We start from the raw sequence: 15,205 nt of genomic DNA on the forward strand, positions 1-15,205 counted from the left end.
GTGGTGTTGAGTGCCTGTTTCTAGAATGACAATTGTATTTCTGATTTTTTTAACAGTTGTTTTAATATATTTATTAGGATGATGATTTTGATGATGATGAAGATGCTCTTGAAAATGGTGAAAACTCGGTTGAAGTTTTTTATCTTTCTGAAAATGAAGATCTGCAAATGCCACAGGATATGGACTCTGCCCAATTTGCTCTCAAATTTAAAGAGGTAATTTTTTTTACTAGAACAAATCCACAAATTGGTGCCTTTGGCAAAAGAACTCCTACCTAAAGATGAACAAAGTAGAAACGAATCCTTACACTTCTCCCTCCCTGGGCCTTTATTAAATTGGTTTACATTTATTGTGGTGATATTAACTAATCATACTTTGTGGCTGACAAGCACCACAAGTAATCGGCTTCAAGATCTTATCCCATACTTATGTGGGTTGAACATAGTGTTTGTGGTGATTATTGAATGGTTCAGTGCACAAGTCATTTGGTAGTGAAGTGCAAGTGTGTTTTGCACAATGGTAACTTCCAGGTGGTTTTCTCTGACAAAACCTATCTATCTCCTTTTCCAGACCTTCACTTAGCACCACATAAAAAGTTTGTCCGAAGGCTGAGAGAAAGATTGTTTTTCATCTGTATGAACAGCCTCCTCATTGTTTATTTCTGTATAGTCTTACTTGTGTTTTAAAAAAAAAATTCTCCACTTGCATTTTTAATTAAACTAGAACAGGTTTGGGGTTTTATTTATTTAATCTTTTGATATAGTGCTGCTTTACCAAACCAACCAGTTATAGCAGGATTCGTCAACGAGTTTGTGATCTACTGGTAGCTCTCCAGCTACCTGTAAGTGGCTCTTTTGTGCAGCCCAGTCTACTAAATTAGAAGGTTTAGCTTGGTTGCATTAATATATGTATATCAAAACTCGTAAGCATGTATTCAAGAAACAAATGTGTATTTTCAGAACTAATGCTGACATTTTGGGGAAAATAGTTTAATTTTCAAGATATATGTAAAGCTGAAATTTTTTGTGAGCAGTCTTGTGACATGATGAGGCATATTACTCATATTATTAGATTGCTGCCAGGGGCATTGCAACTACAGTTGTCCGTTTTCACAGTATTGCTGGAAATTCTTCCAGAGGCACAGAAGTAATCATTGCTGACAATCTTGCATAGGGTGTCCACTAATGTAGTCTTGTCTGATGCTGTCTCCATTACAATACTATTATTGGTAACTCGATGATTTTCATTTAACTTAAGTAGCTCTTAATACAAAAAAGGTTGGAGATCACGGAGCAATAGAATGTCAGAATAACTTGCACAGTATCAGTTAATATTAAGAGTACTCCGTTTATAGAAACTTGAAGAGAATTTTGCCTTAACAGTATGAAACAAAGCTCTTTCATTCCCAACAAAATGAGAGCCTACTGCAACAAGCAAAGAGGAAAAAAGCTTCCCCAAAAGATGCTTTGTGTTTGAAGGACTTTAAGGAACTCCAGCCTAAAATGTGTCTGCATACCAGAGCCCTGTCTCCATCCTTAAGTCACCAAAGGTTCATGCTCAGTAAACTGATTATTCTGCCCATCACTGATGTGGCGCAAATCAGCGTTCAGCTTGTGCTTCCAGTTTTAGGTATTCCCTTTTCTCCAGTGTTGGATCTTTCATAGATTCACATGCTTGAATCATCCCCGTTGTCGTAGTGGGAGTCCCACGGTATACATATAAAAGCTGTAGATATTACCGTAGGCTATCATGCAATGAACAGTCTGTGCAATAGCCCATCTACCTTCTTCTGTAAACAAGAACCAAATTCAACTAACAGCCATTCAGGCGACTGCACCCTCTAGAACAATCCCAAGAGGCTAGGTTCCTCAGATTTTCTACCGCATGTCGTGTGAAAGGGAGTCTCCCTGAGCTCTGCTCTCTCTGGATTTCAAGTTTTCTAACAGAATTTTTTCTTCAAAAATGTCTGAATCTTCAAAGAAAGGTCTCTTCAGGTCGTGTGCATCATGTGGGAAAAAGAGACTACATGCTGAGATCCGCATAAGAGCTGCATCTACTGCCTGTATCCTCAACACAAGGTAAAAGACTGTAAAATCTGTAGAAACTTCTCTACAAAGACCCTCAAAGACAGAGGTTAGATTATTGATGTGGCTACAAAAACTTAGGTCAAAATCTGATGTTTCTTCTGAGGATACAGAGAGCTCAACCTCACTGGCCTCAAAGGAAACACCTAAAAGGAGGGAGAGATCTCTTGAATCTCCCGAGGTTTCGGCGGTCTCGATCCCGGTTCAGGTGTCAGTCGAGAGTAAGGGCTGAGCACCGTTCCGGCGAATCAAAAGTCCTTTTCATCGAAGTCAGGTAAGAGGTACCACAAAAAGAACACTGCGAGACGAGCGGGTAAAGTCGAAGCACGCTTAGACTTTACCCACCCGTCTCGCAATGCGTTGGAGGAACCTCTGGGTTCGAGGCCCAGCTCTGCGGAGCTGGTTCCTAGGTCGGCTCCACATTTCCCTCCCTTTCTGAGTCTGGGAGCGACCCCCGTCCCAGCTTAAAGAGTTTTTCGATGCCATATGCGCCATATTTGGGTGGTCTGACCCTGCCGGCGCACCTTCGGGCCCCGCAGGCTCAGATAATGGAGTACCCATGGATTCCGCACCTACGGCTCCAGCCCTGGCACCACAGCCACCAACTGGACCCGTTCCTGGACCCGCGCCGATTGCACCTCCACAGCTACGTTTCCCAGCATCGCAGTCCTCGTCGTCACCAGCGCCTCTCCATTCGTCATACCCGATGACACAGCTGGGCGCCGAAGGAGCCGTACGGCACCAATGTCGTTCAACCTACTCTTTTCTGAAGGGTTGGGGATGGATGAAGAGGATTGGGAGGGGCAGCAGGATCTAGCAGCCCCAAGAGATGAACTGGTATGAGTAACTGGGTGATGCCAGTGGTTTGGACACCTCCCCAGACTCTAGCATACTGTCTCCACCTACCCCAGCTACGGAGGAGGGATTATCATTTACTATGGTGGTGTGTAGAGCTGCGGAGGTCCTGGACCTACAGCTCCCTACGGTGGCAGTCAAGACTAACCTCTTGACTGAGGTCTTGCAGCTGGGGTCTCCAGCTCGGAACCCTTGATGCCTTTTAATGAGACCTTGACGGACGTCCTCCTGGGTACCTGGTTCAAACCCAGCACAGGGGCTCCTGTGAATAGGAGGATTGCCTGCCACCATTGCCCTGCTCCACTTTTCCTCACCACCCACCCCACCCCACGAAGTTTGGTGGTCCAAGCTTTCACTTCATGTGGCGCATTTTCTTCTGCAGAAGTGGGCTGTGGTTGTTATTCCTGCTACTTTCTGGTCCCATATAAGGATAGAGGCCTTCGTCCTATACTAGACCTCAGTGTCCTCAACTACTTTATCAAAAAAGTTCAAGATGCTCACCCTAGCTCCGGCCCTCTCTGCTTTGGACCCAGGAGAATGTACGGTGGGATTGGACTTGCAATACGCCTATTTTCATATTCCCGTCCTGCCTGCCCATCGTCGCTACCTGCGGTTTATAGTGGCCACAAGCATTTTCAATTTGTAGTGCTCCACTACGTCCTCACCAGCGCCCCTTGGGTGTTCACACATGTGATGGCTGTGGTCGCAGCCCATCTGCGGAGATCAGGTGTTCCAGTCTTCCCCTATCTCGACGACTGGTTGTTGAAGGCGGGCTCTCCCCAAACAGTTGTCTCCCACCTCCAGACTAGGACGAACCTCCTGCGTTCGCGGGGGTTCACCATCAACTTGTCGAAGTCACACCTGACCCCCTCTCAAATGCTCCCTTTCATTAGAGCATTCCTGGACACAGTGCAGTTTCAGGCCTATCCTCCAGAACAGTGAGTCCAGGATATTTAGGCTATGATACCAATGTTTCGGCCTCTATCCTGGATTTTGGTGAGAAGGACTCAGAGGCTGTTGGGCCTCATGCATCCTGCTAGTGACCCATGCACAGTGGCACATGCGGGCTCTGCAGTGGGACCTGAAGTTCCAATGGGCACAACATCAACAAAATCTCACCGACCTGGTTCAGATTTCAAAGGGCACTGCGAGAGACCTGCAGTGGTGGCTAACAGACCGCAATTGGTTCAAGGCCAGACCCCACTCCCTTCCCCACCCAGATCTCACAGTAGTGAAGGATGTGTCCCTTCTGGGATTGGTTGGCCATCTGAGGGGAGGTGGAGATCAGAGGATTGTGGTCTCAGGCAGAAGCAAAGTTCCATATTTGGCACTGAAAGCCTTTTTGCCGTCAATAAAGGGAAGGCTCGTACAGGTGTTCAGGGACAACACTACTGCCATGTGGTACTGCAGCAAACAGGCAGAGCCAAACACACTCCTTCCCCCGAAAACAAGTCACTCTGTACACCACACCCCTTTATGCGCCCTGTCGTTCCCCAGGTAGCCCACAAATAGCCTCTGGTACTATGGAGGCAGTAAGTGCTGTATAGCTCCACGACTGCACAGGGCAGCTATTGCTGGTTCGTATTTTACTGTTAAAAGCAGCGTCACAACTCTGTTCGGGAACTTGGTACGGCGCCAATGACCTCCTTGCACCTGCCCCACCACCACCACCCCACCGATCACGCTCCACACCTAAAATAAATATTCGGAGACTCACCTCGCGGACCCGCTTCTTTTCAGTGCTTTCCACAGCAAAGACATGCTCACCGGCTGCGGGCAGCTCCATTCTTGCGGAGCCCGCTACCCAGCTGGAGTCGCTCGGGCCAAGGAATGTCGCCGCCGCTGTCCTCCTACGCGTCCCGGGGGCAGCGCCTCGTGCAGCGTCTCCTGGCTGTAATCCGCTGCCTCCCGCTGCCCATCAGTCCAGCGCGCCTGCCGACTCGAACAGATAAGAAGAAGCTAACAAGCAAAATGGTGGCAGCAGCTGCGGATAAGCCCCGTTCTTTTCAGACTGGAGGGCGTGTTTTTCGTTGAGTGACTGAAGACGTCACAGAGGGACTCCACATGAGACCGTTCCAGGAATTTATACAGCAGCAATGGTCACAGGCAACAGGGAGTTGGCAAGATCTAGAGGTTGTCACACATACAGTGCATCAGAAAATAGCGTGGTGAAACCAGGAAAACATATCACAGGGGAAACCATTCACACAACCAACTCCAAACAGTGACCATTACAACAGACGCCTCCCAGATGGGGTGGGGCGTGCACATGAGCAAACTCAAGGTGAGGGGGTTAAGGGTTATGGTCGCAGCATGATATGATCAAGCAAGTGTTCCTAGCCTTAAAAGCCTTTCAGAAGGAGCTGTACGGAAACAGAGTGTTGATCCAAATGGACAACACATCCACCATGTTGTACTTCAACAAACAAGGTGGAACACAATCTGTAGCATTATCAGGGCTAGCACAGGAAATATGGACATGGGCCATTCCACTAAAAGTAGACCTACTAGCAATAAATCACCCAGGGAAGGACCATGTGGAAGCAGACATCACAACGGAAGGGGACCTTAATATAGGAGTCCTTCTTCTGTCACTAGCATTGTTTTGGATAGGCCAAGGTCAACTCCTGCAGTATACTAAGAAAGCCCAAGCTACAAGAAAAATCTGCCACACTTTTTCTGAGGAACCAGCGGGTGGGGTTGTGGACTCTGTCAAGAGGCCCTGCCGCTCTGGACTTGGCTGGAACAATAGGGCATTTCTGCTGGTGATTCAACAACTGGCCGGTTCTCTGAACGCCAGGGTGGACTAGCTCAGCCGAAGGTTCCTCGCGGATCATGAATGGCGTCTCCATCCGGAGGTGGCACAAGGTCTCTTTCAGTGGTAGGCAGAGCCCCGGTTAGATCTGTTCTCCTCCGAAGAGAACGAGCAATATCCGCAGTTTTGCAGGTTGGAGTTTCCAAGGCGGCTCTTGCTCCGTGGCGTTTTTCGCCGCGAGTGGTGCTAAGGCCTCCTACACGCCTTTCCGCCAATACCACTCCTGCCCAGTGTGCTCAAAAAATCGGGAGCGACTGGGCACAATTTATTCTTGTGGCTCCGGACTAGGCATGGAGAGTTTGGTATCCCAAGCTTCTAGACATGAGCATCGATCCTCCGATCAGGTTGCCCCTTCGAAAGGATCTTCTGTCGCAGCAGCAAGGGAGTATTCTCCACCCGAACCTGTCCACTCTCCGCCTCCTTACGTGGCAACAGCTTACAGCTTTCGAACTCCCTCCTGAAGTCTGTGGGTTTATTTTGGCAGCCAGGTTAACCTCCACAAAATCTGTATACGCCTGCCAATGGAACACATTTTGTACATATTGTACAAACTGGTCTATTGACCCCCTAGCTGCTCCTTTATCTGAAACCCTTCTGTTTACACTTTCCTTGGCCCAGCAGGGCTCTGCTCTGGGCACATTGAAGGGCTATCTTTTGGCACTTTCCTCTTTTCTTTGATTGCCTGATCAATCCTCTCTTTTCAAATCACCTCTAGTGCAGAGATTCTTGAAGGGGTTAACCCACTTGTTTCTTCCTTCACCTTTTATTATCCCACAGTGGGACCTTGGTTTGATTCTCAAATTTGTGATGTGTGCTCCGTTTGAGCACCTGCCCAACTGCTGCCTGCGATTGCTCACCATCAAAACTGTTTTTTTGGTGGCAATAACCTCTTGTCAGGAGAGTAAGTGAACTGCAAGCACAGTCTTCACAGTCTCTTTACCTGATGGTCTTTCCAGACAAAGTGGTGCTCCACACAAGAACATCTTTTCTGCTTAAGGTGGTAACACCTTTTCATATGGGACAGTCGGTTACTTTACCCACCTTCTATGCACCGCCGCACCCTTCCAAGAAAGAGGAGCATCTCCATCGTCTGGACCCAAAAAGAGCGTTATCATTCTACCTCGATCAAACCAGAGAGTTCCAGGTGGATGAACAACTCTTTATAGGGTACGTGGGTGCAAAGAAAGGGCGCACTGTCCAAAAGAGGACTATTTCCAGCTGGGTTATCCTCTGTATAAAAATCTTACGCCTTAGCGAAGAAAGAGCCCCCTAAAGAGCTTAGAACCCATTCCACTAGGGCAAAAGCGCCCACTACGGCTCTTCAGCATGGTGTTCCCGTTTCTGATATCTGGCTAGCAGCCATGTGGGCATCACTGCACACGTTCACCAGACACTGCTGTCTGGACTCCCAGGTCCGCAGAGAAGGCCTGTTGGGTTGCTCTGTTTTGCAGGATTTTCTGGTTGAAACCTTTCCGCAGTCACTCCTCTGGGGATGGTATTGCTTGGGTATCTATTCAAAGGTAAGGAATCTCTATCAGATAGACAAGTCCCTTGCCTTCAGTAACGCCTTATCTGGTAGATATGATCATTCCGCAGATTACTTACCAAAGCACCCATCCTCACTACAATGCAAGGTTATTTTTTAAAGATCAAGGATGTTCCCTGTCAGAGCCCTAGCTGTTAATTTCTTAACACACCATGGTCAGTCACATTATGGCTTTGTGTTTCTGGCAAAGTTGTGAAAAGTACTGATGTCAACGCGCCAGAGTGGATATTATATTGACCACACTGACGTCACGACAATGTAGAACATCACGCCGACAACGTCCCGCGTGGTCGACCGACGCCACCTACCAGCGCGCAACGATACTGCTAAGAAAAATCTTCCGGATCTAGCCTGATGCCTGGAAGTTCAAAGGTAAGAAATGCTGTCTCTACCAGATAGTGTTACCGAAGGTAAGTAACTTGTTAATCTGTATCCTAGGCAACTGATTCTTAGATGTGAATATTTATATGAAAAGACAGCTTTTTGAATACCTGTTCTTCTTTTTTTTTTTTTTTTTTTTTTTTAGCTTCAGCTTAAGCATGCTGTAACCGTAGCAGAAGTGAACCAGCTGAAGGAGAGAGTAAGTTCTGATTTAGAATGTTTGTATTGTTATCAGATTTGGATGGTTTAAATTAAATAGTGAATATACTTGTTTAGAAGGAGCAGATACGTCTTCCATGTTGAAAGTTGCTTCAAAAAAAGTTGATAGAGCTTCACTTTAATCAACATTGGATCTCCAATAGTTACATGCGTGAAATGTCACCTGGATTTAGGGGCATGAAGGAACTCTAATCTTTTCTCAAAGTGGTGTATATTTATTGTTATTAGTTTTTGTTATTTAGGGTACTTTTATATATAAAGCTATCAAAGATGCTGATCTGTTACGTGAGATGTTCAGCTTGAAGCATATTCTTTTATTACTGTCTTTTAAAAGTTGAGGCCTTTGTCTCATAGCTTCCCCAAATCCTACTTCTGCTTTTTTTTCTTTTCTTGGATTCTAGCTGCCTCAGTGGGTTGGATATGTGTAGTTTGTGATGTGTATGCTGATTTTGTATTTAAAGACCTTCAGAAGTCAAACCAACTATTAGTATCCTGCACACATCACATCTGGGCAAATCCATTTTAAGGGCAGGATTGTCTTTTGGATTGTGAGTTGTGTGTAAATATTACGGTTGTACTAAAGACATTAAGTGTGAGGCCTCTAACATATTCTACACACAAGAAGCTACCATGGGTTATGTGGGAAATATTCTCTTCACCGACTGTTTTTAAGCCCCTCTACAGGGTCAGCAAGTGAAGACCATGCTTAATTTGTAAAACAAAAAGTGATGAGGCCCAATGTTTCACCAAGAATCCAGTGGCCAAAGCTATGGAATGTCCGAGATGGTGAATACCGAGTAGTCTGAATTCCATCCCATGCCCCTTCCAGCCACCACCAGACGCTGCCTGCTCCTTTATTGTAGTCTTACAGGTTTTTTCATCCCTGCTTTATTTCCCCTCTTTTTCTCTTCCTTCCTTCCCATTCTTGTATTATTCTCCCTCTTGCTCCTCCCAGTTTGAAGAATACAAATAAGTGTCCCCAAAATTGACTGCCTGTCGGCCCCACCTGCAACAACCAGCTCAAATTAAGCACCGTGGGTATACCTTCTCAAAACATAGTTGCTATCCACATAAGAAATGAAGCTCAATTGGGTTAGATTGTGTAAAAAGGTTATTTACTGCCCCCACTACTACTTTGTATAACCCATAGTCTTAGAGCTGGAAGATGCTTCTTTACAGTCTGTCCATTTCATGTGCTCAAGGCAAGTCATGCAAACAAAAAATTGTGACCTATAGCACACTGTTTGGTGCTTGTGGTGTTGTCAATTCATATTTGGACTATCCCACTTCACCATTGATTGAAAAGAAGTATTGGGAGTTTAACACACTTACCATTTTCACACACAAACACAGATCATGTCATTCTACACACTCTGAAACAAAGACTTTGAAGGAAAACAAACTGTGTTATTCCAAAACCTACCACTTGATGGCAGAAGAACGCACAACAGTTGATCTCCAACATTACAAACACCAAAACCTTTTTATCATAGAGATTACTGGACTATTTTTGTCATACAGAGTGTCAAATTATAGACATATACTCGAGTAGGTGATAGCAGGATAATTCCCTTACGAATATTCAAAAGTGTTGTAACTGTCAAACATGTCCTTGTTTAGACCACAGTGGTATGAAGGGTACAAGAGGCTCCGAGATTATCAGTTTGACTTCCCTTTCTATGGAACCAAGTGGGTTACTTGTGTTGTGAGATGACTTACACCTCTTTTGCTTAACAGCTCCTGGCACATACTCCTCCTTGATTTTTAGGTCGCAGCGAGAGACCTCTTGTACAGGGTTTGGACCTAGGAATCGCACACACTCGTGCGTGTGCTTTCCCTTTTGGCCCATGCTGTTGGGCCTTTGCGTGCGTCTTTTTATGAAAGACAGCCCATAGCCTATTGGTATCTATTACGCGCACCGGCTGTCATGTGGTTTCAATTATCATGCCCAGACACGGGCGCGATAATTGAAACCACATTTCTCATTGTGGCACGTGCTCATCATTTGCGGGATTGTTCTTTTTTGGATCCATTTCAGAGGGAAGCAACCAAATGGAAGAAGGAAAGAGAGGTGGGCATATATATTTTTAATTTCTAGTTCATATTTTGTGACGTGATAATTTGATATTCGTCGCAACGCGCACTCAACTCTACTGTATTAAAAACAGGCTGTATATGTTCTTGGTTAAAAATGTCTGTTTTGTGACAACGTTTTTTGTTGTTTTTTTGGGTATGATCTTGTTAGAAGGCGCTTTAAAAACACTGCATTCCGCCGCTTGTGTGCACATATAAACACTACTATCGCTAGTACACATACAACATATGCATATATCATACATGGAGCCTGGCAGCCCCAGGCTGCTTCCAGGGATCGCTGAAGGCTGGCGTGGGCTGGCGCAGCTTTTCTGCACCGGGCTGCCCTGGCATGGGCTGGCGCTGTGCTGCACCTGGTTTTCCTGGCATGGGCTGGCGCTGTGCTGCCCTTGGATGGGCTGGCGCTGTGCTGCCCTGGCACGAGCTGGCGCTGTGCTGCCCCGCTCTACCCTGGCGGGGCAGCAGCTCCAGAGGGCCTTTTGAAATCTCGCAGGACGAGTTCCTTAGAGGGTGGGTGCATTCTTTGGCAGTGTTTAAAAGGGAGGTTTTCGGCATGTACTGGGGGCCCCTGCGGGTGCGGGCATCGCCCACAGGCAGCAACAGCACAGGAATTTCATGGACTTGGCTTCAGTGAAGGGGGCATTCCTGCGCCAGGGTTGTGGTGCCAGCCAAGGTCAGTGATTGGCTGTGCCTGTGCGCAGTGGTGCCAGCCGAGAGACCCCTGCCTGTGCCTGGACACACACTGCGGGGCCCCATGCTGTGGTGCCAGCCGAGACCACCCATGTCTGGACACACACTGCTTGACCCCATGCTGTGGTGCCAGCTTAGACCTCTAACCCTGCCTGTACTTGGGCACACACTGAGGGACCTCAGTCTGTGGTGCCAGCGGAGACCACTAACCCTTCCTGTGCCTGGCACACACTGAGGGACCTCAGAAAGTCTGTGGTGCCAGCAGGGCTCACTCACTGACACTGTGCCCCTGCTCGGGGACCGACTGCGGGACCTCAGGCTGTGGCATCTGTAGAAACAGCTACAAATGTGCGACAAAAGCTATACTTTCCCAGACTGTGGCACCAACAGGGGAGGCAGATCATCGCCATGTTTGCGCACAAGCTCAGGCCTTTGTGCTGTGGTGGCAGGAGAGAGAGCCCCGTGCCCCTGTGTCAGGACTGTCAGAACTGTTTGTTCTCATAGTGCGGGGATGAGCAAAAGGACAGTAAACTATCCCTAGGGCCCCTCATACTATGGTGCCACCAGAGGTAGATTAAACTCTCAGCATGGGCACAGACTGCTGCTGATCATGCTGTGGTACAACCAGAGGTAGATTAAACTCTGTTTGGGTACAGGACGCAGCTGATCATGCTGTGGTACCAGCAGAAGGACAGTACTCTCTCAGCATGGGCACAGGCTGCAGCTCCTCTTGCTGTGGTACCCGCGGATGGACAGTATTCTCTCAGCATAGGCACAGACTGCAACTCCTCATGCTGTGGTGCCACCAGGGGGACAACAAACTCTAAGCATGGGCACAGACTGCAGCTCCTCATGCTGTTGTGCTAGGAGAGGTAGAGTAATCTCTCCTCTTTGGCACAGAGTTAGGCTTCTCATGCTGTGGTATCAGTGCTTTAAGTGTAAATATAGATGAGGCATTCACTATCCACAGTGCCTGTTTGCTCTTTAGAAGTGCCAGTACTCTTCAGTTAAATGTATTGCACTCGGGCTGAGAAGTGCAGGTACTCTCCCCTTCAAGTGAAAAAATTAAATTTGTTGCCGCTAATGCACGTATTTGGCACGCTAAAGACATTTACTGTGAGGTCTATATTTCAAATATATATAATATTTCTTAAGGAGTGCCGAAAAGTATCTTAGTGGGTGAAACGCGCAGTATTGAGGGGTGATCGTGCAAGGTTGATTTGTGTGTTACATTGTATTGCGCTACAACCAAGGAACTGGCATTCAAGGCTTGCTCGCTGCCAACATACCTAGTAGTTTAAACAATGCTCGCTGGCTTTTAATCTTCTCCGTTCCTTTCCTTCAAACATACTGTTAACATCTCTAGCACTCAGAAGCAGTCAGTCCACGGAGTATTAGGCAATACCGATAAATACATGTGAATGCAGCCTTTGGGTCTCTAGACCGAATCATGGAAGTGTCAGGTTTCTTTTTTTCTGAGATCTTTAACGCCCTCACCCTCCATGAACAGATGCATCTTAACTCTGCGGCAGTGCCACTGCTCACTGCCTTTAAGATAACTTGTAAGAGACTCGTTCTAGTTCTTTCACAGTCTCATAATTTGAAAATGGAAGCATTTTCAATATTCTCTTTGCAACGAAGCCATAGTTGCTGCTTATTTATCTTATGCAGCTAACAACCATTGGCAAAGCCAATAGTCCTGGCTTTTTGTAGGTGTAATGTTACTTGCTGTAGTATATATCTGGATGCAAGGATAGAAACCGCAAAATGCCCGACGGGCGGCACACTATGATAAGCACAGATTTTTTGCGTGGGTATGTTTAAGCCACGCCCTTAATTACATCGGCCACGCCACAGAGACCCTCAACAGTTTTTTCATCCCACTTAAAGCACTTTGTAAAGCTCTCCAATACTTTCGGGTCGAGTTCACGCTATGTAAAACTGCAACAAAAAAAAGAATTGTGCCTATACACTGCTTGCTGACAAGGCCTGGCTTCTAAGAGCTGTAGTAGCAGATGCTGCATCTGAGATGCGGCTATTTACATAAATCATTTGTACGGTGGAAGTGAAAGGTTGAGCCAGCCGTGGCAGATCCTGAGGCCTGTACTATAAGCGCACAGCACTGCAGCATGTGCACAAACCCTCTGAAGGTCCTTACTCCATGTCAGTATGGGGCTAAAAAAAAAAGCATTTGCAATGCAATAGGTCTCGCATTACTGAATGTTTGAGCTATTGGTGTTACATTATTATTAGCAATGCCAATAGCTCAAATTTTAATAATGCGAGACCTATTGCATTGCAAATGCTTGTTTTGATTGCTCTCAACACTGTAGTTTAAACATCCTTCCTCTATCATGAATACAGAGTTTGAAAGGCTTGCATTGATTGGTTTTCTTTCCCACCGGAAGCATAAGTAGACTTTTAATCCCCTCTTTGTACACCTTGAGAACCATGGCTTGGTGTACAGCAAAGGATCTCCATTGTCACCCCCATGATTATAACTTCAAAGTTAATACTCTTGCAATTTTCTACAGTAACATCCCCAGTTGTATAGTGAGGGCTTGCAAATTGGCCTTCCTTTGTCGCATACCTCTGGCAGCGTTTTTGCTATCTTGCAAGTCTTTTCTTTGAGGCATTAACACTCAATAGAATACCAGAAGGAACTAATGCTGAACATGGATAAAAAAGTCTGATTTGAGGATGTTGCTTTCCTTTAACTGCAAGTTTAACTTTTTACTCTGCTTCCTCTCTCACCCCAACACTTACCAGGTAACTCCTTTGTTTTAGTAGAAGAGATCTACAACCTAAGACATTATAATGGCCAATGTGTATCTCCTGAGTTTATTGATGTGGTCAAATCAACTCTTGTTCAAATGAGATTTATTTATTTGATACTTAAGATAAATGCAAATCACTTTCCAGTAAATTGTGCCTTAGTTTACTACCTATCGGGCCATCTAGACATGTTCTCACTAGCATCATACAGTCCCTGATCTTTCTCAGGTTCCAGGCATATGTTGTGTAATATCTCCAATATGAAAGATCAACAATAATTTGTGATTCATGCTTGTACATTGAAGCCTATAGATTTGTTTTGGAATGGTGTAGACTCGTGCTACTATCTTAAGGCACTATCCTTTTGAAAACCATGTTCCTGAAAACTGTAACTGAAGGTCTATTAAAATATACATGGTGGCTGCAGAAAGAAAAGAACAAATGGGGAAGAATACACTGGATAGGTAAATTAGCAGTCTGCCTTATACCATTTTCACCAACATGGTTCATGAACTAGTAGTAATGGCAATTGGTAAAAATGTATAAATCCATACATCAATGCAACAATATAGTGTTTATTTTTCCTTTTTTCAGTTAAAGGCTACTGAGTCTGAAAAAATGAACTGGGAGTCAAACAGGTTACAGCTTCTACAAGCGGTTGATGAGAACAAAGACAAAATTGGAAAATTAGAGACTTATTGGCTGGAGGCACAAAGCCTGTGCAAAACTGTAAATGAACATTTAAAAGAAACCCAGGAGCAATATGATGCACTTGAAAAGAAGTACAACAAGGCCAAGAAATTGCTTAAAGATTTTCAGCAAAAGTAAGATTTGTCATTTTATAGTTAGTATCCGCTTAGGGAATTGTATTCTCTTAAGGTCATTCATATTTTAACAGTGTTGTTCAAGAGCTCTTTATTTGAAGTATGTCCTATATTTCCCACATTTTCAATTGCTGAGTTTTCATAACCTGTTGTATTTCACCCTCACATCCCCAACGTGGGTGATGACAATGAGGTAGGAAACTCAACTTTGAAGATGTAATATTGTTGAGGGAAAGAAATATTTGCATGTACACCCATTACAAATAGCCCCTTCGGTGCTCTAAAAGCTATCAGAAGTACATTACCCAGGAAACTTATTTCCCTTCCACGCCCATTGAAAAAGTATTACTTTACTTGATGTATATCAGGATTATTAGAATTCATAAATTGCCTGTGGTAGCAGCAAGAAAAACGTATGCTTACAGATAATAGTAAAGGACAACTCTGCAAATGTGTTACAACACTCACCAAACAATTCACATCCTTCCTAATGTAAAGAAATCCCAGTTAGACTCAATGAGGCTTTAGAGTGTACTGAAATTTCTCCAAGTCATGAGTGTGTAACCATTTGTAAAGGTGCTTCCCCTTCATCAGACGTCTCTTCCTCTGACATTGAGGAAGGTAATAAAGATGTTGATAATGATATGTTGTTTTATTACCAAATGCATGCACACAGATGTGCTTAACAGAGGAATTTCCAGCTTGACAATGGGCATGGAAAGAGCGATTGTTGGTCAAGCCCATGCTGAAGCATAAATTGCAATGGTGGAATAGCACAGACTTATTGATAGGCAGATTATTTTTAAGTACGCAGCCTCAGGTGATCTTTATAACAGATCTGTTACTCACACAGTCAGCACGCATATGCCCGACTTATTAGTACAAGGTCTGCGGACACACAGAGGCAGTGTCACATCATTGA

General features: G+C 45.3%; 1 protein-coding gene across 3 annotated transcripts in view; it reads left to right on the forward strand.

Moving 5' to 3' along the window:
- LOC144823224 (neurabin-1-like) overlaps positions 1-15,205 on the forward strand; it is a 647,660-nt gene that overhangs the window by 339,469 nt on the left and 292,986 nt on the right. For all 3 annotated transcript variants that reach the window (XM_078681559.1, XM_078681561.1, XM_078681560.1), the window contains exons 6-8: positions 78-215; positions 7,827-7,880; positions 14,054-14,283. In XM_078681559.1, the coding sequence (XP_078537685.1) occupies positions 78-215; positions 7,827-7,880; positions 14,054-14,283 (422 nt within the window). The remainder of the gene's footprint in view (positions 1-77; positions 216-7,826; positions 7,881-14,053; positions 14,284-15,205) is intronic.

This window comes from Lissotriton helveticus, chromosome 3_1 (genome assembly GCF_964261635.1).
Source record: "Lissotriton helveticus chromosome 3_1, aLisHel1.1, whole genome shotgun sequence".
In the NCBI taxonomy this organism is placed as follows: Eukaryota; Metazoa; Chordata; class Amphibia; order Caudata; family Salamandridae; genus Lissotriton; species Lissotriton helveticus.